Genomic DNA, 18,989 nt, shown 5'->3' on the forward strand with positions numbered 1-18,989 from the left:
CCAGTGCCTGGCCATGTATCCCTGTGCTGGCACGCTGTTGGCTCAGGCCCTGGTCACTCCTTGTCTTGAGTCTGGTGGAGAACCAAAGATTGGGCCATGATCTGCCTTCTAAAGGACACAGGTGGGCAATGGAGCAGCCAGTGACTTGGGGATGGTGGATGCAGGTCCTGATGGGGGGATTGACACAGTTTTCATTGCTTTCATTTGCCCTCTGGGATCAGCAGTGGGAACTGCCCAGAAGTATTCTAAGATTGAATCTATTTTCTGCCGTAAGGGGAACTAGCCAAGAGCTTCAGACTGAGGTTAGAAGTCCTTGATAAGTCATTGGACACCGTGGCTGAGTTTGATCAGGTGTTAAGATCATCCCTGATCCTCTTGTCTGTTCTTGACCACTTAAGAGCATGAGGGGCTGGTGTGCTCTGGACAAATGGGCTCTGGAGGGTGTCCCTGTGAGCTTGCAAGGTCCCAGCCTGCAGCACTGCTCCCAGGAAATGGGCAGAGCTCTGCAGGCCCCTGCTTCCAGCTTTACAGAGCAGCTGGCTGTGGACAAGGAGCCAGGGATGGCAGCAGGGCCAGTACACTGCATTGGACGGAGGTAGTGGGAAATTAGACTTGTTTTATCTGTCACTGTGGGGAGTCCATTTTCTTTGTCTCTTCAGGCAGCAAAATGAAATTCCTCCACAAAAAGTAAGAGCGAAGCACATCCTCATTCCACAGAAGAGAATGGCTTTACCATTTAGCAGCAATAAATCAGACTTATCAACCATTCCCATTCAGCCTGCTCCCAGGAGCCAGCAGCCTTCGGCACGCTGGCCACGGCCAGGACGTGCTGCACAGACCTGTGGTGCTGCAGGAAGATGGGATGGCTGCAGGGCTGCCGGGACAGGTTTCTGGATGTCTACAGTAGCAAGCACTGGACCAAGCACTCCCTCTGAACTCTGCACTAGCACGTTGCAGGCATCCCGGCGGATCGGATCTCTTAGCTAGTCAATTCTTTATTTGGTTGTATTTTTCTATTTATATTGAGGTTAGAACAGTTATTAACCAATGACTCCTGCCCTGCCTCCTCTCTGCCTGGTGCTGCAGGAGGCCCAAGCGGGACTCCCATGGGACTGAGCAGGCAAAGCTCAGGTCTGGAGCAGAAGAAGAGAGATGTGTGAAGGCAGGTCTCTGTTAAGCAAGGACACTGAGGGCTGCAGGGATGGTATGGACTAACCAGGAGCTTCCAAGCAAGGGAAAAGGGTGAGGGGGAACCACTAAACCTACTGAGGACTTGATGGGCCAGCCAGCTCCCTGGATGGCTGTACCAGGGAGTCTTGGCACGAGGAGAGGCCTTTCCTCATGCAGTGTAATTAAAAGCGAGTTGTGTAAAAGGCGTGTGGATCCATGGTGTTTTCACTGAGCTGTGTCTTCCCACCGTCCCACCTAGTGCCAAGCATGAGCCAGAAAGGACATCAAGCAGCTGGACCCATGACTTGGGCAGGCCCTCAGCTTCCCTGTGAGTCCCAGAGGCCGGGTGGCCTCGATCCCTCACCTGGCAGCTTGCCAGGGGAGCCCAAGGTGGAGTTCACCTGCAGGATCTCATCTGGGAGACCTGCTTCCCAAAGGTCAGATGGGCTCTCCTCTCCTGTCATGGGTGTTGCTGCTGGGAAGCACAGTGGGAAAGGGACAAGGGCAGTGTCTGCTGCTGGTGTGAAAGCTGTTAACACTTGCACTGCTTGTGAGGACAAGAGTACCTGGAGCATCCTTGAGTCTGCGCTTTGGAGGAGAGTCTCTTTCCCAGCTGCTGTGGGGTTGCAGGGTGAAAGCTGCATATGGGTACCTTGTCTGCAGCTGTGCTGCGCTGGGCTGCACAGGACTCCCAGAGGCTTTGAAAATGATCCCTATGGTCCATGGGTTTTGCCAGGTGAGAGGACCTTTCTGACCATCAGAAAGTGGGGTTCAGAGGACCTCATCTCCATCCCACACCAGAGCAGAGCAGTGGCTCCAGTGCTGCTCTGTGAATCTTTTGAAGCCATGCAACCAGGTAGGTTGGGAAAATGGCTCAGGGTGGCCCTGCTTGAGCAGGGGCATGGCCCAGGTGACCCTCACAGGTCCCTTCCCACCTCAGCCTCTCTGTGGCTCTGTGGTGAGCACAGGAAATGCTGGACAGCCACGGTGTCACACCAGGCAGGGAGGGGGCAGGCGGGCAGCACCTGCAGCTCTGTGACCCCCAACTTCTGTGCAGGAGCAGAGGAAGCAACAATAGAGGGGCTCAGAGAAGCCAGCAGCATTTACTCCCTGCCCCCACCCAGGGTCAGGGTCCCTCAGGGGTGACCAGGTGGAGTGTGGCGGGGCTGCCCCTTGGGTATGCTGAACAAAACTGGTGCCACTTCAGTCCCAGGAGGTGGTGGTGGCTCACTGAAGGGAACTGCAGTGGGGCTTGAGATGAATCAAATGCTGTGCTCTGGTTCTTGTTTTAGAAGGAGTTTCTATTGGAAGTATTATGAAGCTTTGCAAAACTGGGGTCACCTCCACACATGTAAAGGTGGCCAGGATGACTGCAAAGCTCTCTGGGATGCTAAATAAAGCTGATCTGTGGCTCAGCTCCAGCCTTCAGAAGCAGGTCTCCCCATGCTCCTGGGGACTCCACCTTCCTCTCCTTAAGTGATGTTTTCAGTGGTGTGGGACTTGGCCTTCCTTGGCAGGAGCTGTGGAAAGGAGTGGGGAGGAATCCCAGCTTGCCCAACATTTAGCTCAGCTTGAATTGGTGTGTGAGCATGCTGGCAGCTTTTACTTACAATATCCTCAAATTAAAGGATATTTCTTGCCTCAGTTAAAGGCTCAAATTAAAAAGAGTTGTGAAATAGCCCTGTTTGTCTCATTGGGGAGCTCCAAGGGGGCTCTGCCAGCACAGGGCTTCATGACCACTCAGTGCATTTATTGGCCACTCTCAGGAAAGTGGGAATCAAGCCTACATAGTGTACAAAATCCAAAGGGAGTGTTAAAAAGCAGCAGCATGAAAAGTACAATGAAAGAAACATTTACAAATGTGTCATTAAGGATTTAAAAAGAAACTTGGATAGGAAGTGTTGATCTCCAGCTGCAGGACAACCTCTTCAGCTTTAGTTTGAGCTGTGCTGCTCTGAGATGAGCTTGACTCTCCATCTAAGGGCTCTGTATGCTTTGGAGGAAGCCACCTGTAAGGAAAAGCCGTAAAACCATCTGTGCTGGGTCTGACTGTGGGTCTGTGTGTTCTCCTGTGGAAGCTGCCAGCAGCAGGTGATCAGAGAAGACTGTGAACAGAGCACATACACTGGGCATGCCCTACACACACACACACAGAGTACTGTACACAAGCATTAAACTTGCCTACTCTACATGCCAGGAGTTTCCTGCACCAGAGCTGGGTCTCTGTGTTTAGTAGCCTTGGATGAGTTTCTATTCTATGACCACGTGTGCATGGGTGTAGACAAACGTGCTGAGGCAAAAGGCCAGTCTGGGGGCAGCATGGATTTTCCAAAGAGTACTGGAGAATCAGAACACTGGTTAAACATTAAAAGCTGTGATCTCTGCTCCCTGACAGTTCCTGCCTAATTAAACAGCTCTCACACACCAGTGTGAGCAGCTCTGCAGGGCCCGTGACGTGCAGAACTGCACTTGCTGACTCCCAATCTACTGGCTGAATCCCAAGCTCTGTACCCCTCCTTGGTTTTCCACACAGGCTATTGGTGTCCTGTGATAGCTCAGGACACCTGTGAGATCCCAGCCCTTCCAGAAACTTTTGGGAATGTACCATCCACCATGCAGTTGTTCATTCTGTAGCTACTGCTGGCAGGACAGCCAGCCAGCCCTGGGCAGTCAAGAGACCAGACCCGGCCGTGCAGAGGGCAGTCAGACTTGGGCTTGCAGTGTTGCAGCCAAGGGGATGTGCTTGCACTTTGCTGCACGTGGGGATCCCTGGTGCCAGTTGCCAGGAGACTTAGAGCTCACCTCTCTGCCTGGAGACAGATTTCAGGTTGCAGGTGCCAGCAGGCAGTTTGCAGGTGTAGAGCCCCAGGCAGCCACCACAGTCAGAGGGCTTCTGGCAGGGCCGGGACTGGATGCTGTGGCAGGAGTGCTGCAGAGAGAAGGAAATCAGTGGCTGCAATGCCCATGGCAGCCAGGACCAGCCCAGTCACAGCTGCATCATCTCTGCAGTAGCAGGACAAGCAGCTCACCAGGGTCTGGAGCAGCAGCTTCATTGCAAGGAGCTGGAGAGGCTGGGCCCCAGGGAAGTGCATCCAGGGGCAGTTCATTACTGGTTTTGGCTGGAAGCACTCAAAGCTGGCCCCCACAGCCACAACAAACCCCTCCAGTGCTCTGCTCTTTTGCTGTGGTAGCTGAGTGGCATTTGGCACAGCATCACCCGGCACTTTGTGGTTAAGGCAAGGTCCACTTGTGTGCCACCAAAGTGAGGTTTGGGTTTGATAAAGGGGAAGTTGGTTATTTGTGGGATGCTGTGCTGAGCCTGTGGAGCACATTTCCCATGGGTGGAGAAAGGCTGTGCCTCCCTCAGGGCAGTGCTGAGAGGAGCTGTGCCCATTGGGGCATCAGGGCACGGTGCCCCCATTGCAGAGCGTGGAGAGCTTTGTTAGCACTGCAGGGAGGAAACACGAGACTTTGGAGAATACAGCAGGGGCTGGGGCTGGAGCAGGACTGAGGGCAGCACGTGGGGACAACTGCAGCCAGACCTGCACTCTCCTCCTCAGCTGCTCACCACCTGTGCTCACAGCCATCAGCTCTGCTCTAAGCCTTGCCAGGTACCAGCTGGGCATCTGGGGGTGTCACTGCCCAACTCCCTTCTCAGCACCCAGACCCATGCTGTGCTGTGAGGCCGTGCTGTGACTGGCACCTTAAAATGCATCTCATGAGGAATGGCCTCAAAAACACCTTTTCTACCTGATGTTTGCAGGATCGTGGCATGCTCAGCATGCTCCTGCTGCCCTCAGTCCTGTCTGATCCTGACTGCTACCTCTGCTCACCTGACACCCTGCAACCCCCCCAGCACAAACCCTGTCCAAGGACAGGCAGTGCTCACCTTCTCACTGTTGAACTTCCCGTAGTCCTTCAGGTGGTGGCTCAGCCTCGTCATCCTGCTGCGGGAGGGCTGCAGCGGGAGCCTCCAGGGCTTGCCAGGGGGAACCTGCTCCCCACTGCCCAGGAGGGCTTTGGCCATGGCCTTGCTGGGGGACCTGGAGCTGGGCTGTGCCTCTCTCATCACTTTCCATGCATTGGCCAGAGGGTGGCTCCTCTCTGAGCCCTGCCCAGGCAGCTTGTCTCTTCCATCTCCAGGTGGCCAAGGGGCTTCTTCAGGTCCCCCAGCCCCTGCCTGCCTCTCCAGGTTGCTGGCCTGGCTCCCCAGTGCCCCAGATGGTGCTGGGGCTGAGCAGAGCAGCACCAGGAAGAGTGTGGTGACTGTCAGTGCCTGGACATTCATCTTCAGGTCCTGCCTTTGCTCAGGGTCCTTCTGCCTGGACAAGCCTGTTGGAGTCAGTAGCAGAGGTGGAAGCTGCTTTATTCCCCTGACGCTGGATCCAGCTGAAGTAATTTTTATAGTGCAGGGACATACCTTGGGGGCACAGCCCTTTTCCCCCGCCCCTGCTGTGTCCCACCTCCCAGCCTGTGAGCAAACCCAGCTGCTTACGTGGGCCCCAATCCCTCTCCCTTGTGTTCCCAAACATCCCAGCACCCTTCTGCCACAGCCACTGCTGTGTCCCTGCTCAAGGTGCACACCTGGGTGTGTGGCATCTGAGCACACAATCTTTCAGCTGAACCACATTTGCAAGCAAGGTCTTGGTAAAGGGAGAGCTGATGGTAAATGTTTGTGTGTCTGATGGAAAGGTGGTGGGCTCAGAGGGAAGGAGTTGCTACGAGCCCGGTGGAAGTAGTCTTAGGTAGAGGAAAGGCACCCAGTTAATGCCTCCATCTATTGCAGTGGGAGCTCACTCATTAAACAGCAGAACCCACCCAGGAGAGTGGTGTTCGAGCTGCCCTGATCAAGCTTTGGTTGCCCTCAGTGCTGTGTCAGACACCAGGGATCTGCTTCTCAGGCAAGGGGCCTCACTGACAGTGGTCTCTGGATGAAATGGAGGGTGAGTCTGTACTCCAGGTTTACAATCAGTCAGGTTCAAGAAACAGCCAGCACCAAGACTCAGCTCTACTAGAAATCAGTTTTAATGAGTTTCAGTGTTCACCAATTTGTTGGCACCCACAGCTGCATCCCATGCACATTGCATGCTTAGAGAGAGGAGCTGACATTTCCTCACTGCTTCCACTGGAGATGTCTTGGCTCCCTCTGATCTCTTTCACTTCTGACTTGATACTTGGGACTAGAGAAGGAAGGAAGCCCCCAGTTCAGAGGAAGGCATGTGGAACAAGGGGCTGTCATCTTTTAAAGGCCACCAGCTGGCCCCTGGTCACTCTTCTTTACTTTGTCTTGCTTACTTTCTCCATTGGAACTGGAGAAAGGGGCATTGGAATTCAGAGCAATAAGGTGTGGTGTGTGCTGGCTGGCTTGGGAAGATGGATGGGGTTATCCTGCCAGCTGCACCCTGCCACAGGTTGTGATTCATGGGACCTCTTGGATAGGAAAGATAGGAAAGAGTAAGCAGCTAGAGCAGATGTTGCTGCTGGGCCCAGCTGAAGAGACATGGTCCTGAAGATCCAGGAGTCAATGACAGAGGAGCTACCATGATAATGGACAGCAGTGGCACAAGGTGGAGGAAGAGAAAATTCCCTCAGTAGAGTATCTAGAAGGCCTGGAGGTCAGAAAACCAGGAGGTCTGAAAGACCAGAAATCAGCTTTCTATTCCACAGAAGTCCCCTGGGCTGGGGCCTCCTTTCCTGAGGGTTTACTCAGGACTGAAGCAGATGACTGTTCCCAAAGCTCAAAACACAGTCCAGTTCCTGGAAATAGGAATGCTGTGAGTGCAATGAGATGATAGATGAGAAAGCCACAGTGTTCTAGTCCATCTTCCATACAGTCGCCTCTGGCCAGCTCCTGCTCTTGACTTGCTCCTGGCTGACACTGGAAGTGCTGATTTCTGGGGAAATGGGCTCATAGGAACGGAGAGACAAGCTGGCAGCCAGCAGACCCATCCGGACACACGTGCCTGTGTCATGTTTAGCAAGCATCCCTGCAAGGATTCCTGCCATTAAGCTGTGGAGAGAAGGAAAGATGGTTTTGAACATGGGAGGAACAGCTTTGAACCCAGGAATGTGGCTGTTCATTTGCAAGAGCTTTCATTTGGACCCCAACCAGCGCTTAGAGCAGCAGAATATGTTGTACAGGAAGGCTGAGGTTACAATGAATGGGTTTTTCTTTTTCTATATCTATTTTTAGAGTATCAAATGGTGTAATTTTTATTTGCATTTTTTGTTCTTCTCATCTGAGAAGCTGAGGGGTACTTCCTCTCATACCATGTTTTCTATTCTGTTTTCCAGGTGAGGCAGGAGAAAAGAAAGGAGCCTAAGAAGGGAATTATCTAATTTTCCCCTGCTCTCTAGTTATTTTGTCACTTCTCTGCTCTTTGGTACTTCATTATGTCCTCATTATATTGGTGCCTCCTCTCCCCAAAGGATTGGATGGGGTGAGAGATAGTTTCCCTATCTTTGTGAGAGGGACAATAGGCACAGCTGGAAAAAGAAATCCAAAGCTGAAATTACATTGGAAAGTCGGATTTTTGGGAAACATTTGCTCTGGTTTTTCATTTGAGATCTCCCAGTAAAAGTGATGTGAGTGCAGTGTTTGGGATAGATTGGGAGCAAATGCTCTATTCACAGCAACTACGGTATGAATGTTCAGAAGCTAGGAAAGGACAAAGGAGAAGGGAAGGAGGAGACAATCACATTTTAGAGGAAGAAGCACAGACAGGAAAATGTGATGGCAGGGAGGATTAATCAAGCACATCCATAGGGGAGGTAAAAGGAGCCCTTTTTTTGCACTCCACTTAATTACATCAACATTTTTTTATCCATAACAAAGGCACAGAAGACTGACTTCCACAAAGTGTTCAATCTCTCAACAGCCCCAGGAGCTGAGAGTAAATATTTGGGGGAGCATCCCCTAGCAATGCCATGTGTGGGCATGTGGTGTTACGTTGTCATGGCAGCGGGGGGCAAGGAGCAAACAGACAGCACACACATGCTCAGCTCATGGGCAGATCTCTGGAGATGTAGAAGAGCCTCAGGGTGGAGGGGAGGCATGAAGTGCCCTGGGTCACTGTTTCTGGATTGCACTGTCCCCTGACCAGTGCTTCTAAAGTGTGAAGGTTCACGGAGGCTAAGCTGGGAAAGAGTTACATTTTAGATATTAGGGAAAAGCTCTTTTCAATGAGAATGCTGAAACACGAACACTTTGCCCAGAGATGCAGTGGGTGCCCCATTCCTGGTTGGATGGAGCTCTGATCGAGTTGAGGATGTCCCAGCTCATTGCAGAAGGGTTCAAACTAGGATGGCCACTAAAGGTCCCTCCCAACCCAAACCATTCTGTGTTTACAATAGTCCTCTGAAAGTGCCACCAGGCTGGGCCTGGGACACGTAACCAGTTTATATGCTGTGGAGATGGCATTGCAGTGTCCTGGCATTTCCAGTCTGCTTTGGCACTCTTACTCTGTAGAACAGGGATTTCCAGAGTTCATGGGGTTGGAAGAAAAACTCTGGATGAACAAGGCGACAATGAAAATTCCCCCACGTGGCCTTGGGGACTCTGGGGAGAGGAATTTCCACACCAATATTACTTCAGGAATGGGAGCAGTAATGGGCCCCAAGCTTATCCAAACCAAGATGGGCTTGAAAGGAAAAACAAACTTGCAAGTTCCCCAGTGTAACTCAGTGGAGGTGGTTGGCAGTGATGCATTTTATCTCACCTTTGATCTTCCCTTGAATTTTAAAAAGGGAAAGAAACCCCTACAAAACACATTTCATTTACATTAGCCTCTAGGAAAATCCCCTTGTCCTGCAATAAGGAGTACTTGTGTTTTAAGCAGATGGTGCATAGGGGAGGCTGTGTCTCTGGAGGGGCTGGCTGGGGACAGCTGCCTGAGGTAGTGAGCAAAGCTGAGCTTTCCTCAGGTCAGGCTGACCCCACCATGTTCCTCCAGCCCTCATTCCTCTCCTGTTATTACACCTATTGCTTCAAACAACCATTTGGTCTTCTTTGGAGAAGAACAGCTTGCAGTTGCAGTCAGCTCATCTTAGAGATGATCTGGGACACAAACAGCATGTCCTGGTGTTGAGCAGTCTCACCAGCTTGGCAAGAAGTTGTTGATTGATTTTAAGTAAAATACTGAAGACTCCCTATGTTAAAAAATGAAAAAAAAAAAAAAAATCCAAAAATCCCATGAAAACCTTTTCATTCTGCACACTGATAAGAGAAAAAAATAAGTGCTGCTATGTTGAGTTATTGCTAGGTAAGAGTAGAAAGGGAAAAGGAAATATCAGGCTTTTGGCCTAGCCCAAGGCAGTGAAAGGACAGAATCAATTACTGCAGCCTATGAAGCAAGAAGAAAAAAACAACCTGACTGCTACATATAGTTTGTCAAGTTAACAAGAAGCATAATAAAATATTACTCTGACAGACTGAGAATTGATCACTGGGGCTAGGAATAATAGCTGTCATTTCCCACTTCTATGTACGGCATTGTGTGAACAGCCAGGCAAATTATACAGCCGACTCTTTTGAAGCAAGAGCTTTAAAATTGCCAGAGGCAAATGCAGAACCTGATGATACGCTTTTACAGGGCCATTTTAGCTCTTGAGTGGCAGTTCCACTTCCATTGCAGAAGTGTGGAAGTAAGGCAGTTAGTAAGACAGCTTTGATGTAAGGTGGATTGCTTTTAGCGGCTCAGCCCGGAGTAATTCACAATTCTTAGATTGCCAGGAAAGGCTTGGATCTTGGAGAAAAGCAAAACTAATAATGGCAAGCCCGGCTTCCAAGATGCTTCGGGGGACATTTTTAGCAAGCCTTGCAAGGAATCACTGTAACCAGCGCTTTTCCCACATCCACAGTGTCTCTTCCTCAAGCAGCAGGGTGTCGTGGCTTTCCAGTGGAATTTCAAAGGAATCCGATTACGGCCCTTTCACATGGAGCTGGAGAGGACAAAGCAGCGAGAGATGTACCTGTCACCAGCTCCTGAGACGTTGACTATCTCCTCCCTGCTGATGGGGATGGCGGGGTAGTGGGCAGCACAGAGCCTGCCAGCAGCAGCCGTCTGTGGGGGAAGGAAAGCGAAGTTTAGTGGGAATTGCCCAAGCTGATAAAGCCTGATGTGCCTGATGCCAGATCCCCATGGGTGACAAAAAAAAAAACCAAAAAAGAGAAAAGGCTGAAAAAAAGGCAATAATCTTTTTTCACACTTCGATCGTTTAAATGAAGCTTCCTGCAAATGAAGCTCTCACTCATGAATATTCACATGAGCTCATGTAATTCTAGCTGATTCTAAACACTGCTGCTAGGAGCCAGCAGTATAGGGACAGACAACTTGATTTTCTTTCAGAGCTGTGTATTGCACCCCCCCAAACACATACATTCTCCAGCAGCGATGCTGTTTCCCAGGACTGCTGCCATGACACCAGAAATAGCAACAGCGCCATATGGTCCAGGAAAGAAGGAACCGAGAGCTCAGAGTTGGTTTTCCATGCCCTTACCTGTTCATGAGCTCCTGGATACAGGGAGATGCTCCCTCCCAGGCTCCTGCCGCACAGGAGGACGCCGTGAGCGCCGAGGGTCACCACCACGCAGTGCAGGTGGGCCAGCAAAGGGCTGGCCAGGGCCACTGCAGTCCGGACAGCATCCTCCAGCCTGGATGGCAGCTCTAGGGAGAGAGGGGAGGGGAAAACGGGCTCTAACTCCAAAGGTCCTCAACCAGCCTTTCTGGGGGCTGACAGCCTATTTATGAGCACCTCTACTACTATTTATGGGCACTTCTGAAATGTGGTTGGCAACATTTTTTTTTCTTTATATTATGGGAAACATGGAATTCTCCAGAGCTAGACTTCCACACTGTACTTCTGTGCTGAGGAACCCAGCTCTCAAGGGACTGAGCATATGCCTGTAGAGATCAAAAAGCTGTCTTGGAGCATGACTTCCTTGCCTCAATGCTGTTGGATTTCCATCTGCATTTGGTGGGGCACGTCATTTCTGCAAAGGGTGGTACTTCTGGGACAGGTGTCCTCTGAGCATCGTGCTTCAGGGGCATGCTGACAAACCAGGTATTACTCCTGTTTAGGTGATGAAGTGAGGCAAATGGCACCTCTAGTTTTGGGCAAGGAGCCATCCCAGGCCTACTGTGGTCTCTGATAGGCCATCAGTCCATACAGCCCACACAGAGATGGCAGTAAGGTGCAAGATACCATGAGCACTTATGAATCCCCACTATGTTATAACCCAATTTGCCTGTAATAGAGGCTGAAGCAGAAAATGCTCTTCTCCAGGTTCTAGGTTATCTAAAAGTCTGACTGACTCTTCTGAGTATTCAGTACCTGCTGGCAGAGGGTTCCCGAGGGTCCGATTTATTGCTCTCAGCTCTTGCATGTTGGGAGAAATGTATGTGAGTGCTTTCCAGCTGTCTGAGAGGAACGGCTTGGAGGCCTTGTTCTCATCTGTTGGCTCATAGCACACTTCAAAACAACAACGCAGTTGGTTAGTTAAGTAATTAATTAGTGGTTTATCTCTGTGTCACAACAGTCAGTGTAGAGCACTTAGCATAATCTGCACAATTAGAGTTACACTTTTAAATTATGAGACACTTAAATACTACTTCCCCCAAACTTGGGGCAAGGTCTCTCAAGGTTTCCTTCTCAGGGTTCAGCAATGAGACAGCTGCTTCTGGCTGTTGGATATAACCAGACCCCATTTTTTGTTACTCCAGTTAGCTGGTTTTGGAGCCTCTGCCAGGTTTTTAGATCACCACATCCTTCTTTGGTATTTGCTTTTAAAAAGAAAGGTGTAACTCCAAAGGTTTAGGAAGCCTTGTGAAAGGTCCCCAGCTTACCAGTGGAGGGGGGAATTTATTTTACAGGAATGGAAGAGAATTCCTCTCAAAAAATACTTTAGTGTTTTTTCTGAGAAGCAAACTATATTGCTGCTGAAACTGGCAGAAGTGCTCAAGCTGCCACTCGCACTGAGATTAAAAGGCTCAGAGAGCAGCATTCCCTGGCCTTCTGGCAGTGCTCAAGGGCTTCACCAACTATGCCTCGGGAAATGTGGTTCAGCTGTAGAAAGAGGAAAACTCCAGGGAAATCTGAAGTGTTTTATCCATTTGAAGCAGAGTGGCAGAGTACAGAAAGGGGTGCTGAATAACCCAGCGTGTCAGACAGCAAGTGGGCATCTCCAGCAAGCAGCAGGGATGTGCCTGGACTGTCTTGGCACACATTCTGTGAGGGCAAGTTCTCCTTACCTGCTAGCTGGTGCTCTCTAGCTAGCTGGCAGACGTACTGAATAGTGGAGAGAGGCACATTTCCATCAATGCAAACAAGCGGGGCCTGACACAGGTTCTCCTTGAACTGGGACACCTAGTTAAAATCCAGGACACACAGGAGAGACAGCCTGAGTCATTGCAGAGGTACGAAATCATTGCTAGTCAGACTTGATGTAGGATTTTGACTTGTATTCCAGCCTTTTGGTGCAGGCATGAGTCTAAAAGAGTGATTCCCAAAGGAAAATGGATTTTTCCATTTGCCTCATGTCCTCCCTTTCTCCTTCCTCTACTCCTGGCCATCATCAAGAGCTGGGCTCAACTGGCAGGGCCCCTCCAGCAGAGAAAGATAATTGCTGGTCTTCACTGGACCACTGCAGGGAAATGGAATGCTGCTGTTTAATGCCACTGTAGGATTCCCTGGGCCATGCCTGGCTTGGCTCCACCTCTGCTCGCTGTGCACATCATTTGGATGTCCTCTCTGCACAGTGTTTCCTAAGACAGGATGTTCAGCAGTGTGTTTTACTCCTGGGCCCCACTGAATCCCGTAGGGATGGGGTAGAGTGCAGCAGTGGAGTAGAGAGCTGCTGTTCTCTCCTTTGGCTCTCTGAGGCTGCACAGCCACTTGCTGGGGTTGCCAGGCCAGTGCTGTGGGCACTTGAGCAGCATCCCCCGTGTCTCTGCCAGCCCTGCTGGAAAGAGGGGCTGCCAAAATCCACTTTGCAGCACAAGACCGGTTCAGATTTTCCACTGATCACAGCTGCTTTGTAAAGCTCAGGAGAATTAATCCCTCATGTAGTGGTTTTCTGTGCCAAGGCTTGGGGGAGGCAGAGTGGGGATGGAAGTGGGAGTAATGACCAGATTTTTCTCTAGGAAGGCTCTACTTCACAGAGATGCCACTGGTAAGTATATTGCACTTAACTTCCATGTTGCTGTCAGTCATGAAGCACAGGCTTTTGTTCTGTCAATAAAAGGTTGAGTAGGAAAGGAGGGTGCAGTGATGGGGCTTTCACTGAATCACTCCTTAATCACTGCTGCCATTATGCTTCCCTGATGTTTTTGAATGTTTGGATGTGCTGAGCAACAGTTTCTGTTGATACAACTCAGCTTGTAGAAACAGCAGGGATACTAGGGAGGGGGGAACAGGAAAACTTGCTTTAACCAGTGTTCTGTCCACTTTTTCCCCTGCTTTTCCCTAAAGGGAGAAATATGCATTAGGAATAGGGTTAGGGTTATAATCAGGTTGATCTCCTGTTGGCTTTAAGATGTGAAATTATAAGTTAGCTTGGACAAGTTAATGAAGAGGATTCTGGCCTACATATCATAGATGAGGGTAGTGGTGGTATTTATAAACCAGAAACAGATAGAAACCCCATCTGGGTCAGCAGTAATAGAGGGTTCTGGTGACTTGTTATGCTGCTGTGCCAGTGGCCAGGGTTAACCTTAGCATCTCCCATGCCCTCTGCACACCCATTCCCTCCTGGTACAAACGTCACCAGATGCCATTTGTCACAGGCCCACACTCTTTCTCATAAGAAAAGCTGACGAATCTGAGGGAGTGCATACATATTGCTCTGTTATCTGGTGGTGGATGTCCATGTCTCCCAAGCCAACGCTGAGCTCCCCAGCACTGGTGATCACGGCACAGTAAGTGGCTGTGCTCTTCCCCTCCAGCTGAAGGACGCCGCTCATGTCCTGAAACAGGGAGGACAATTACACACTGAGCGTGTTCCTCTCTTCCCTGCCACGCTCAGCTCACTCTTTCTGTGCCCACCCGCTCTCCAGCCCAGCTCACTGCTCTCCCTTGGGATAAGCAGCCCTGTCAGGAGTATCTCAGCCTAGACAATGCTGGCACGTGGCTATTTGTTAATATTTGCAATGCAACAAATGCTGCAGGTTAAAGCAATCCTTTAGTAAATGAGTGGCAGGTCTCTGCCGTGCAGTTCCACAGGTTTTGTCTCCTGTAACAGAAGTGGTCTGCAGCCCTGCCTGCTCCAGTCACCCCTTCTCATAGCTTGTGTGGGACAGCATCTCTTGGTGGCACTCTGCAGACAGCTGTGACTTATGCTGGACACCTCACTGACTGCCCAGCCTGATTCTGAGCACACCCTGGAGCCATTTCTGCAGCAGTGGGGCAGAGAGCTGTGGGGTGTCCTTCCTTTGTGGCTCCTGGGAATGATCTGCTTAGGGAGCACAGGGCATATCTCAGAAGGAACACGTGGATGGAGAAATGTATCTATCTCAGGAGCTGACAGGGACACCGGAGTTTTTAGGGAAAGGCTCCTCTCTCCAACACTGGTGGGAATGAACTTTGTTACAGGCATGGAGTGCTTGGTGGCTGGCCAGCAAGTCCCCCTTCCCTTGGGAGACTGCTCGCTTGGATGGCACAAACTGTGCTGTGTAGAGAAGAGATTATAGACCAGCCATGGAGAAGCCTTAATAACCCAAAATAGAGCTCATGCTCTCATTTCTTCATTTGCCACGTTGCTCAGGTAGCCAGAACCAAGGCCCCATGGGCTCTGTTTGGATCCCAGGGCCACAAGGCACTAATAGTAGTCAGTGACCCTGGCCCAGCACTCACACCCTGCCTTGCCTTCAGTCCTGCCTTTTCTCCCTGGAGTTGCCTGACAGCCTAGGTTAGAGCTGCTCTCCTGGCTGTTTTTGCTCCCTGCCAGGGTGGTGATACTGTGCCTTGCTGTCCAGGGAAGCTCCTGCTGCTCCAGCTCCCTGACCTGTGGACAAGCTGCTGCTGAAGTCCAGTATTCCCCTAAACACAGGTAAGTGGTGTTTGCAGCTCTGTAGAGGATCCTGCTCCTCTGAGCTTGGGAGGTGTCCAACCTGCAATTCCAGTTTCACATTTTCTCTCTCTTGGGCTTTAACTAAACCAGGTCAATCTTGGCAATGCTTTGTGTGTCCTCAGGTTCAAGGTTAGCATATTTCTTGCTGTGTTTCACCATCACTAGAATTGTACGTGGTTGCTCCTGATTTACCTCTATCTCCTTCAAGCACCATTTTCTGTAGCTGAATTCAGAGCCCATGGTTCAGACTCCAAAATAAACCCAGCCTGTGTTTTAGAGGTGGTTCCTTGCCTTCTAATTGCCTGTAGCTAAAGAAGAATTGCATTATTCCTACTCTTAGCCTGATGGAAGATGGCTCTGATGTCTGCCAGGGTTGGGAAGAATTTTCTCTCTACGTGATGTCATCTCCTGTGTGTTTTTGGGGTGCCACTTCCGTGCAACGTACCATGTGGTGGCAGTAGTGCAGGACAGACTCTAAATGCTCATCCTTCCCCACAGCTGATAAAAGGAGAGGAGCTTGTCCAAGACGGCTTAAACAGTCTAAAAAACCAAATGGAAACAAAAAGTATTGACAAAGCCACCAGAGTACTGTGAACACAGTGACAGCCAGTGCAGCATGGGTGTCTCTAGGAAAGCCCTCTCCTGAAAAACTTAATGCTCATCAGTCCTTGCCTAGAAGGATGTTCAACATGAAATTGAGCTGTAGCTGCTGCAAATGAGTGCTTAGGGCTGAGTGAGGTGTCCTACAGAGAGCTGAACCAGCACCCTGAAATTTAGGATTATTTGGAACATCTGGGAGTGGAGGAAAAGAGGGGGAAGTAAATTCTGCTCTTTTCTGGCGTCATCTCCTTTACCATCACAGGCACGTGGGTTTTCCCACGCTGCTTCTGAGCACAGCATTTTCTGCTGCTGGCCCTCCCACACTGCTGTTCCCACCATGATATCTTACTAGAACCACTGAATCTCAATGCATTAATGGGAAACCTTTCCTCCTCTCCTTTCAAGTCACCACAGATTGTACCTCCGTGGGCGGCGTGGGTATTTTTGGGGATTTTTCCCACTCAAGTTTCTTCATTAATGATCTGAAGTGACAGTAGATACGTGTTAGGAGGTTGGAAAATGTCTAAAAGCTGGAATAATCCTAAAATCTTTCTGTAATCTGTTCCCTGTTAATTTCAGTACAAGAATACTGGTCTATTGCTGCTTGTGGTGGAGCCACAAAGGCAATGTGTGCTCTTTTCCCATTGACAGGACTGCAGCCTTTCTTCCTCTACAGTAACTCCTGTACCCCAGCTCCTTTTGCCCAGGGTATGTGGTTTATCAGTTTGGAGCTCTGATTATTCCTTTCAGCTTCTTGCTCTAAGCATACTTCTACTGTGTCTGTGTGCTGGCATTAATTAAATCTGAGGCTGCTCACTAGTCACTGGAGATACTGATGCTATTTACTTTGATTCAGGGCTACTGCACCATGTGCTAGTCAGCTTCATATTTGTGGACCTTCCTTTTCCTAATCTCAACTCCCTCCCCTCTTATTTCTTTTCCCAGTTGCAGTATATGGAGTATATGCAGTATATAATATGCAGTCTGCCCACTAGCATATTGCCTAATGTGCCCCAAATCTTGTCAACATTCACCCTCTCCCACTGTTGAAGGAACACCAAAGGGCAAATCACAGCTGGCATGCACCCACAGCCAAACCCCAGCACCAGGCACCTGCCAAGTTCCTTCCAACACCACCAAAGGTTCGTCTCACTCTTCCAGCATTTGTTTGCCCACCGCCCTGGAAGAAAGAACTGTTAATTGGCAAAATTGAGAGGGCTGCTTGGCATAGTTGCTACTTCTCCATTATCACGTGAAGCTGATATTGCTAAAATATAGATCAGCAATCAGAGGGAGCAGAGGGCATCCAGCTCACAGACTGAGGGCAATACAAACTTCTAGAGCCAGCTGCTGACTTCAGTCTCTAAGAAAAAAGCCTGCTTTCAAGGAGGGGAGACCCACTTGATCTCCCCATGAATTGCTAGTTTGGTCGTACTTGATAGACCAAGACCTCCTAGAATGGCTAATGAGTGTTTCAGCCACTGTGAGCAGCCCTCCGAATTCACCTGCTCACAACGACCTGGGACTCCAAAGTTGCTTGGGCTCTGCCTTACAGGCCACTTAGCTCCCACCTTAAGAAGCTTGTGGGAGTTATTTAATTTATTTTTGTTTGTTTGTTTGTTTCCCTCTTTGAATGTAAAATGAGATTTGTTATCTTTGCCTGTACTGCCTCTGTACTTTATACATGGCAGGATCTGTTTCAGAGACTGAAGAGTTTTTCCCTCACCCAATGCTTCCCAAACATCTCCCTCATTAAAAATAACCTTCTCCACTTTCTTCTACCAATTTCTTTTCTTTCACATCTGCCTTCCATTCCTGTGTCCATCTCCCTCTCTGTCACAGACAAATAGTCAGAACACAGGCAGTCGCTCACCCATCTCATTCTAATTCTTCTGCCAGAAGAATTACATCAGTAAGTGCTCAGATCAATTTGGGCTTCATCTGACTATCAAATGGTTTTAGAGCTCTTGTTCCATAAAATTCTGAAAACTGTTCTCCATCTCTGAAGACAGCTTGTCACTGGCAATCCTAATTCCTGTGTGCAGAAGCTCCTGACCCAGCCCCTCTGCCCTACACCAACCCAGGACCACAAGAACACCCCTGCACATGACATTTTTCTTGCTTGTAAACACCACTGTCTATTCTAACCAAGAAAATGTCTTGACATCTCACTGTAAGGAATATTCTGTCCCCAACCCTTTCCTGTGCTTGGGCATTCTCAAAATTCATTCTGAAGCTTCCCAAGGATTCTTTTCCCCCTCCATGAAGCTGTACATCTGTCCTTTGCACACAGTGCTTTCTCCTGCATCCAGCCCTGTGAGAGGCTGCTCTCACATCTAAATATGATCTTTTATTTCTCTCATCCGATCTTCAGGCTCTTTTTCTTAGCTCTGACTCTCCCCAGTTCTGTAGTCTGTAAGACTTGGTGCTAATTTTTGATACCTTTGCTTTTCTGCCTGGCAGTTCTCCAAGTCCTAAAGTGATCAGGCTGCCTGAGCAGAACTGCCTGTATATAAGTAACCTATGGCCTTTGTTCATCTTTGCACTGCTTGTCACTCCTCATTAACACAAATGTCCCTCCCTTGCCTTTGCTTGTGCTCCCTGGGAATTGCCACCGGTACTGTTGGGAATGAGGATATTTCCATCTGCAACTGGATCCTGTTGAGAGCCTCAGAGTTCAAAAGCAAAGTGAGTTTGGCTATTTTGATTCTGAAGCTCACTCTCTGTAACATAGGCAGCCAAGGGGGAAAAACCCCAAACCCCAACACCCCAAAATACAGAGCAAGGGTGTTTTTCTAGGCAAATCAAACAACATGGCTTTGAACACTGGTCCCTATTTCAGTCTTAAAAGAAGGTGCTAGCTGACATCAGCAATAAGCACAAACTGCAGTTTATGTAATTCCATTATCTGTGTTTGAAAACTGATGCCTGCAGGAATGGTGAAAATACTCATCAGCTCCTTTTGCTGCCTGATCCTCTCTTTTAGTTCCCCATATGCCACAGAGACAGAGTTTCTGGGTGTCTTTTTTATGCCAAGCCTTGCCCTAAGAGCAGATGTAGCAGCCTCTTGCTCAGGGATCCAGCTGTGTGTGACCTCTCCTGTTGTACAACCCCACAGGGCCTAAAAAAATGAAGATGCTAAATCTCTCTTTAA

The 18,989-nt window shown here is 49.5% G+C and overlaps 2 protein-coding genes across 9 annotated transcripts in view; one reads left to right on the forward strand and one right to left on the reverse strand.

Annotated features, from left to right (window-relative positions):
• DENND2A (DENN domain containing 2A) overlaps positions 1-1,373 on the forward strand; it is a 64,858-nt gene extending 63,485 nt beyond the window's left edge. For all 6 annotated transcript variants that reach the window (XM_086884933.1, XM_086884928.1, XM_086884931.1 and 3 more), the window contains one exon: positions 660-1,373. In XM_086884933.1, coding sequence (XP_086741059.1) covers positions 660-691 — 32 coding nt within the window. In that variant the 3' untranslated portion in view covers positions 692-1,373. The remainder of the gene's footprint in view (positions 1-659) is intronic.
• A 1,719-nt stretch (positions 1,374-3,092) lies between these two features.
• LOC111936907 (uncharacterized) overlaps positions 3,093-18,989 on the reverse strand; it is a 29,246-nt gene continuing 13,349 nt past the window's right edge. For 2 of the 3 annotated variants that reach the window (XM_023938057.2, XM_023938048.2), the window contains exons 12-19: positions 16,949-17,015; positions 15,681-15,775; positions 14,004-14,132; positions 12,420-12,534; positions 11,503-11,640; positions 10,669-10,835; positions 10,141-10,232; positions 6,178-7,180 (exon numbers count right to left, since the gene is read on the reverse strand). In XM_023938057.2, the coding sequence (XP_023793825.2) occupies positions 6,985-7,180; positions 10,141-10,232; positions 10,669-10,835; positions 11,503-11,640; positions 12,420-12,534; positions 14,004-14,132; positions 15,681-15,775; positions 16,949-17,015 (999 nt within the window). In that variant the 3' untranslated portion in view covers positions 6,178-6,984. Of the gene's footprint in view, positions 3,180-3,972; positions 4,100-6,177; positions 7,181-10,140; positions 10,233-10,668; positions 10,836-11,502; positions 11,641-12,419; positions 12,535-14,003; positions 14,133-15,680; positions 15,776-16,948; positions 17,016-18,989 lie in introns of those variants that run through there. The other variant, XM_086884949.1, reaches the window with a different exon arrangement.

Source organism: Cyanistes caeruleus, chromosome 4, assembly GCF_971803275.1.
Source record: "Cyanistes caeruleus chromosome 4, bCyaCae1.hap1.1, whole genome shotgun sequence".
Taxonomy (NCBI): Eukaryota; Metazoa; Chordata; class Aves; order Passeriformes; family Paridae; genus Cyanistes; species Cyanistes caeruleus.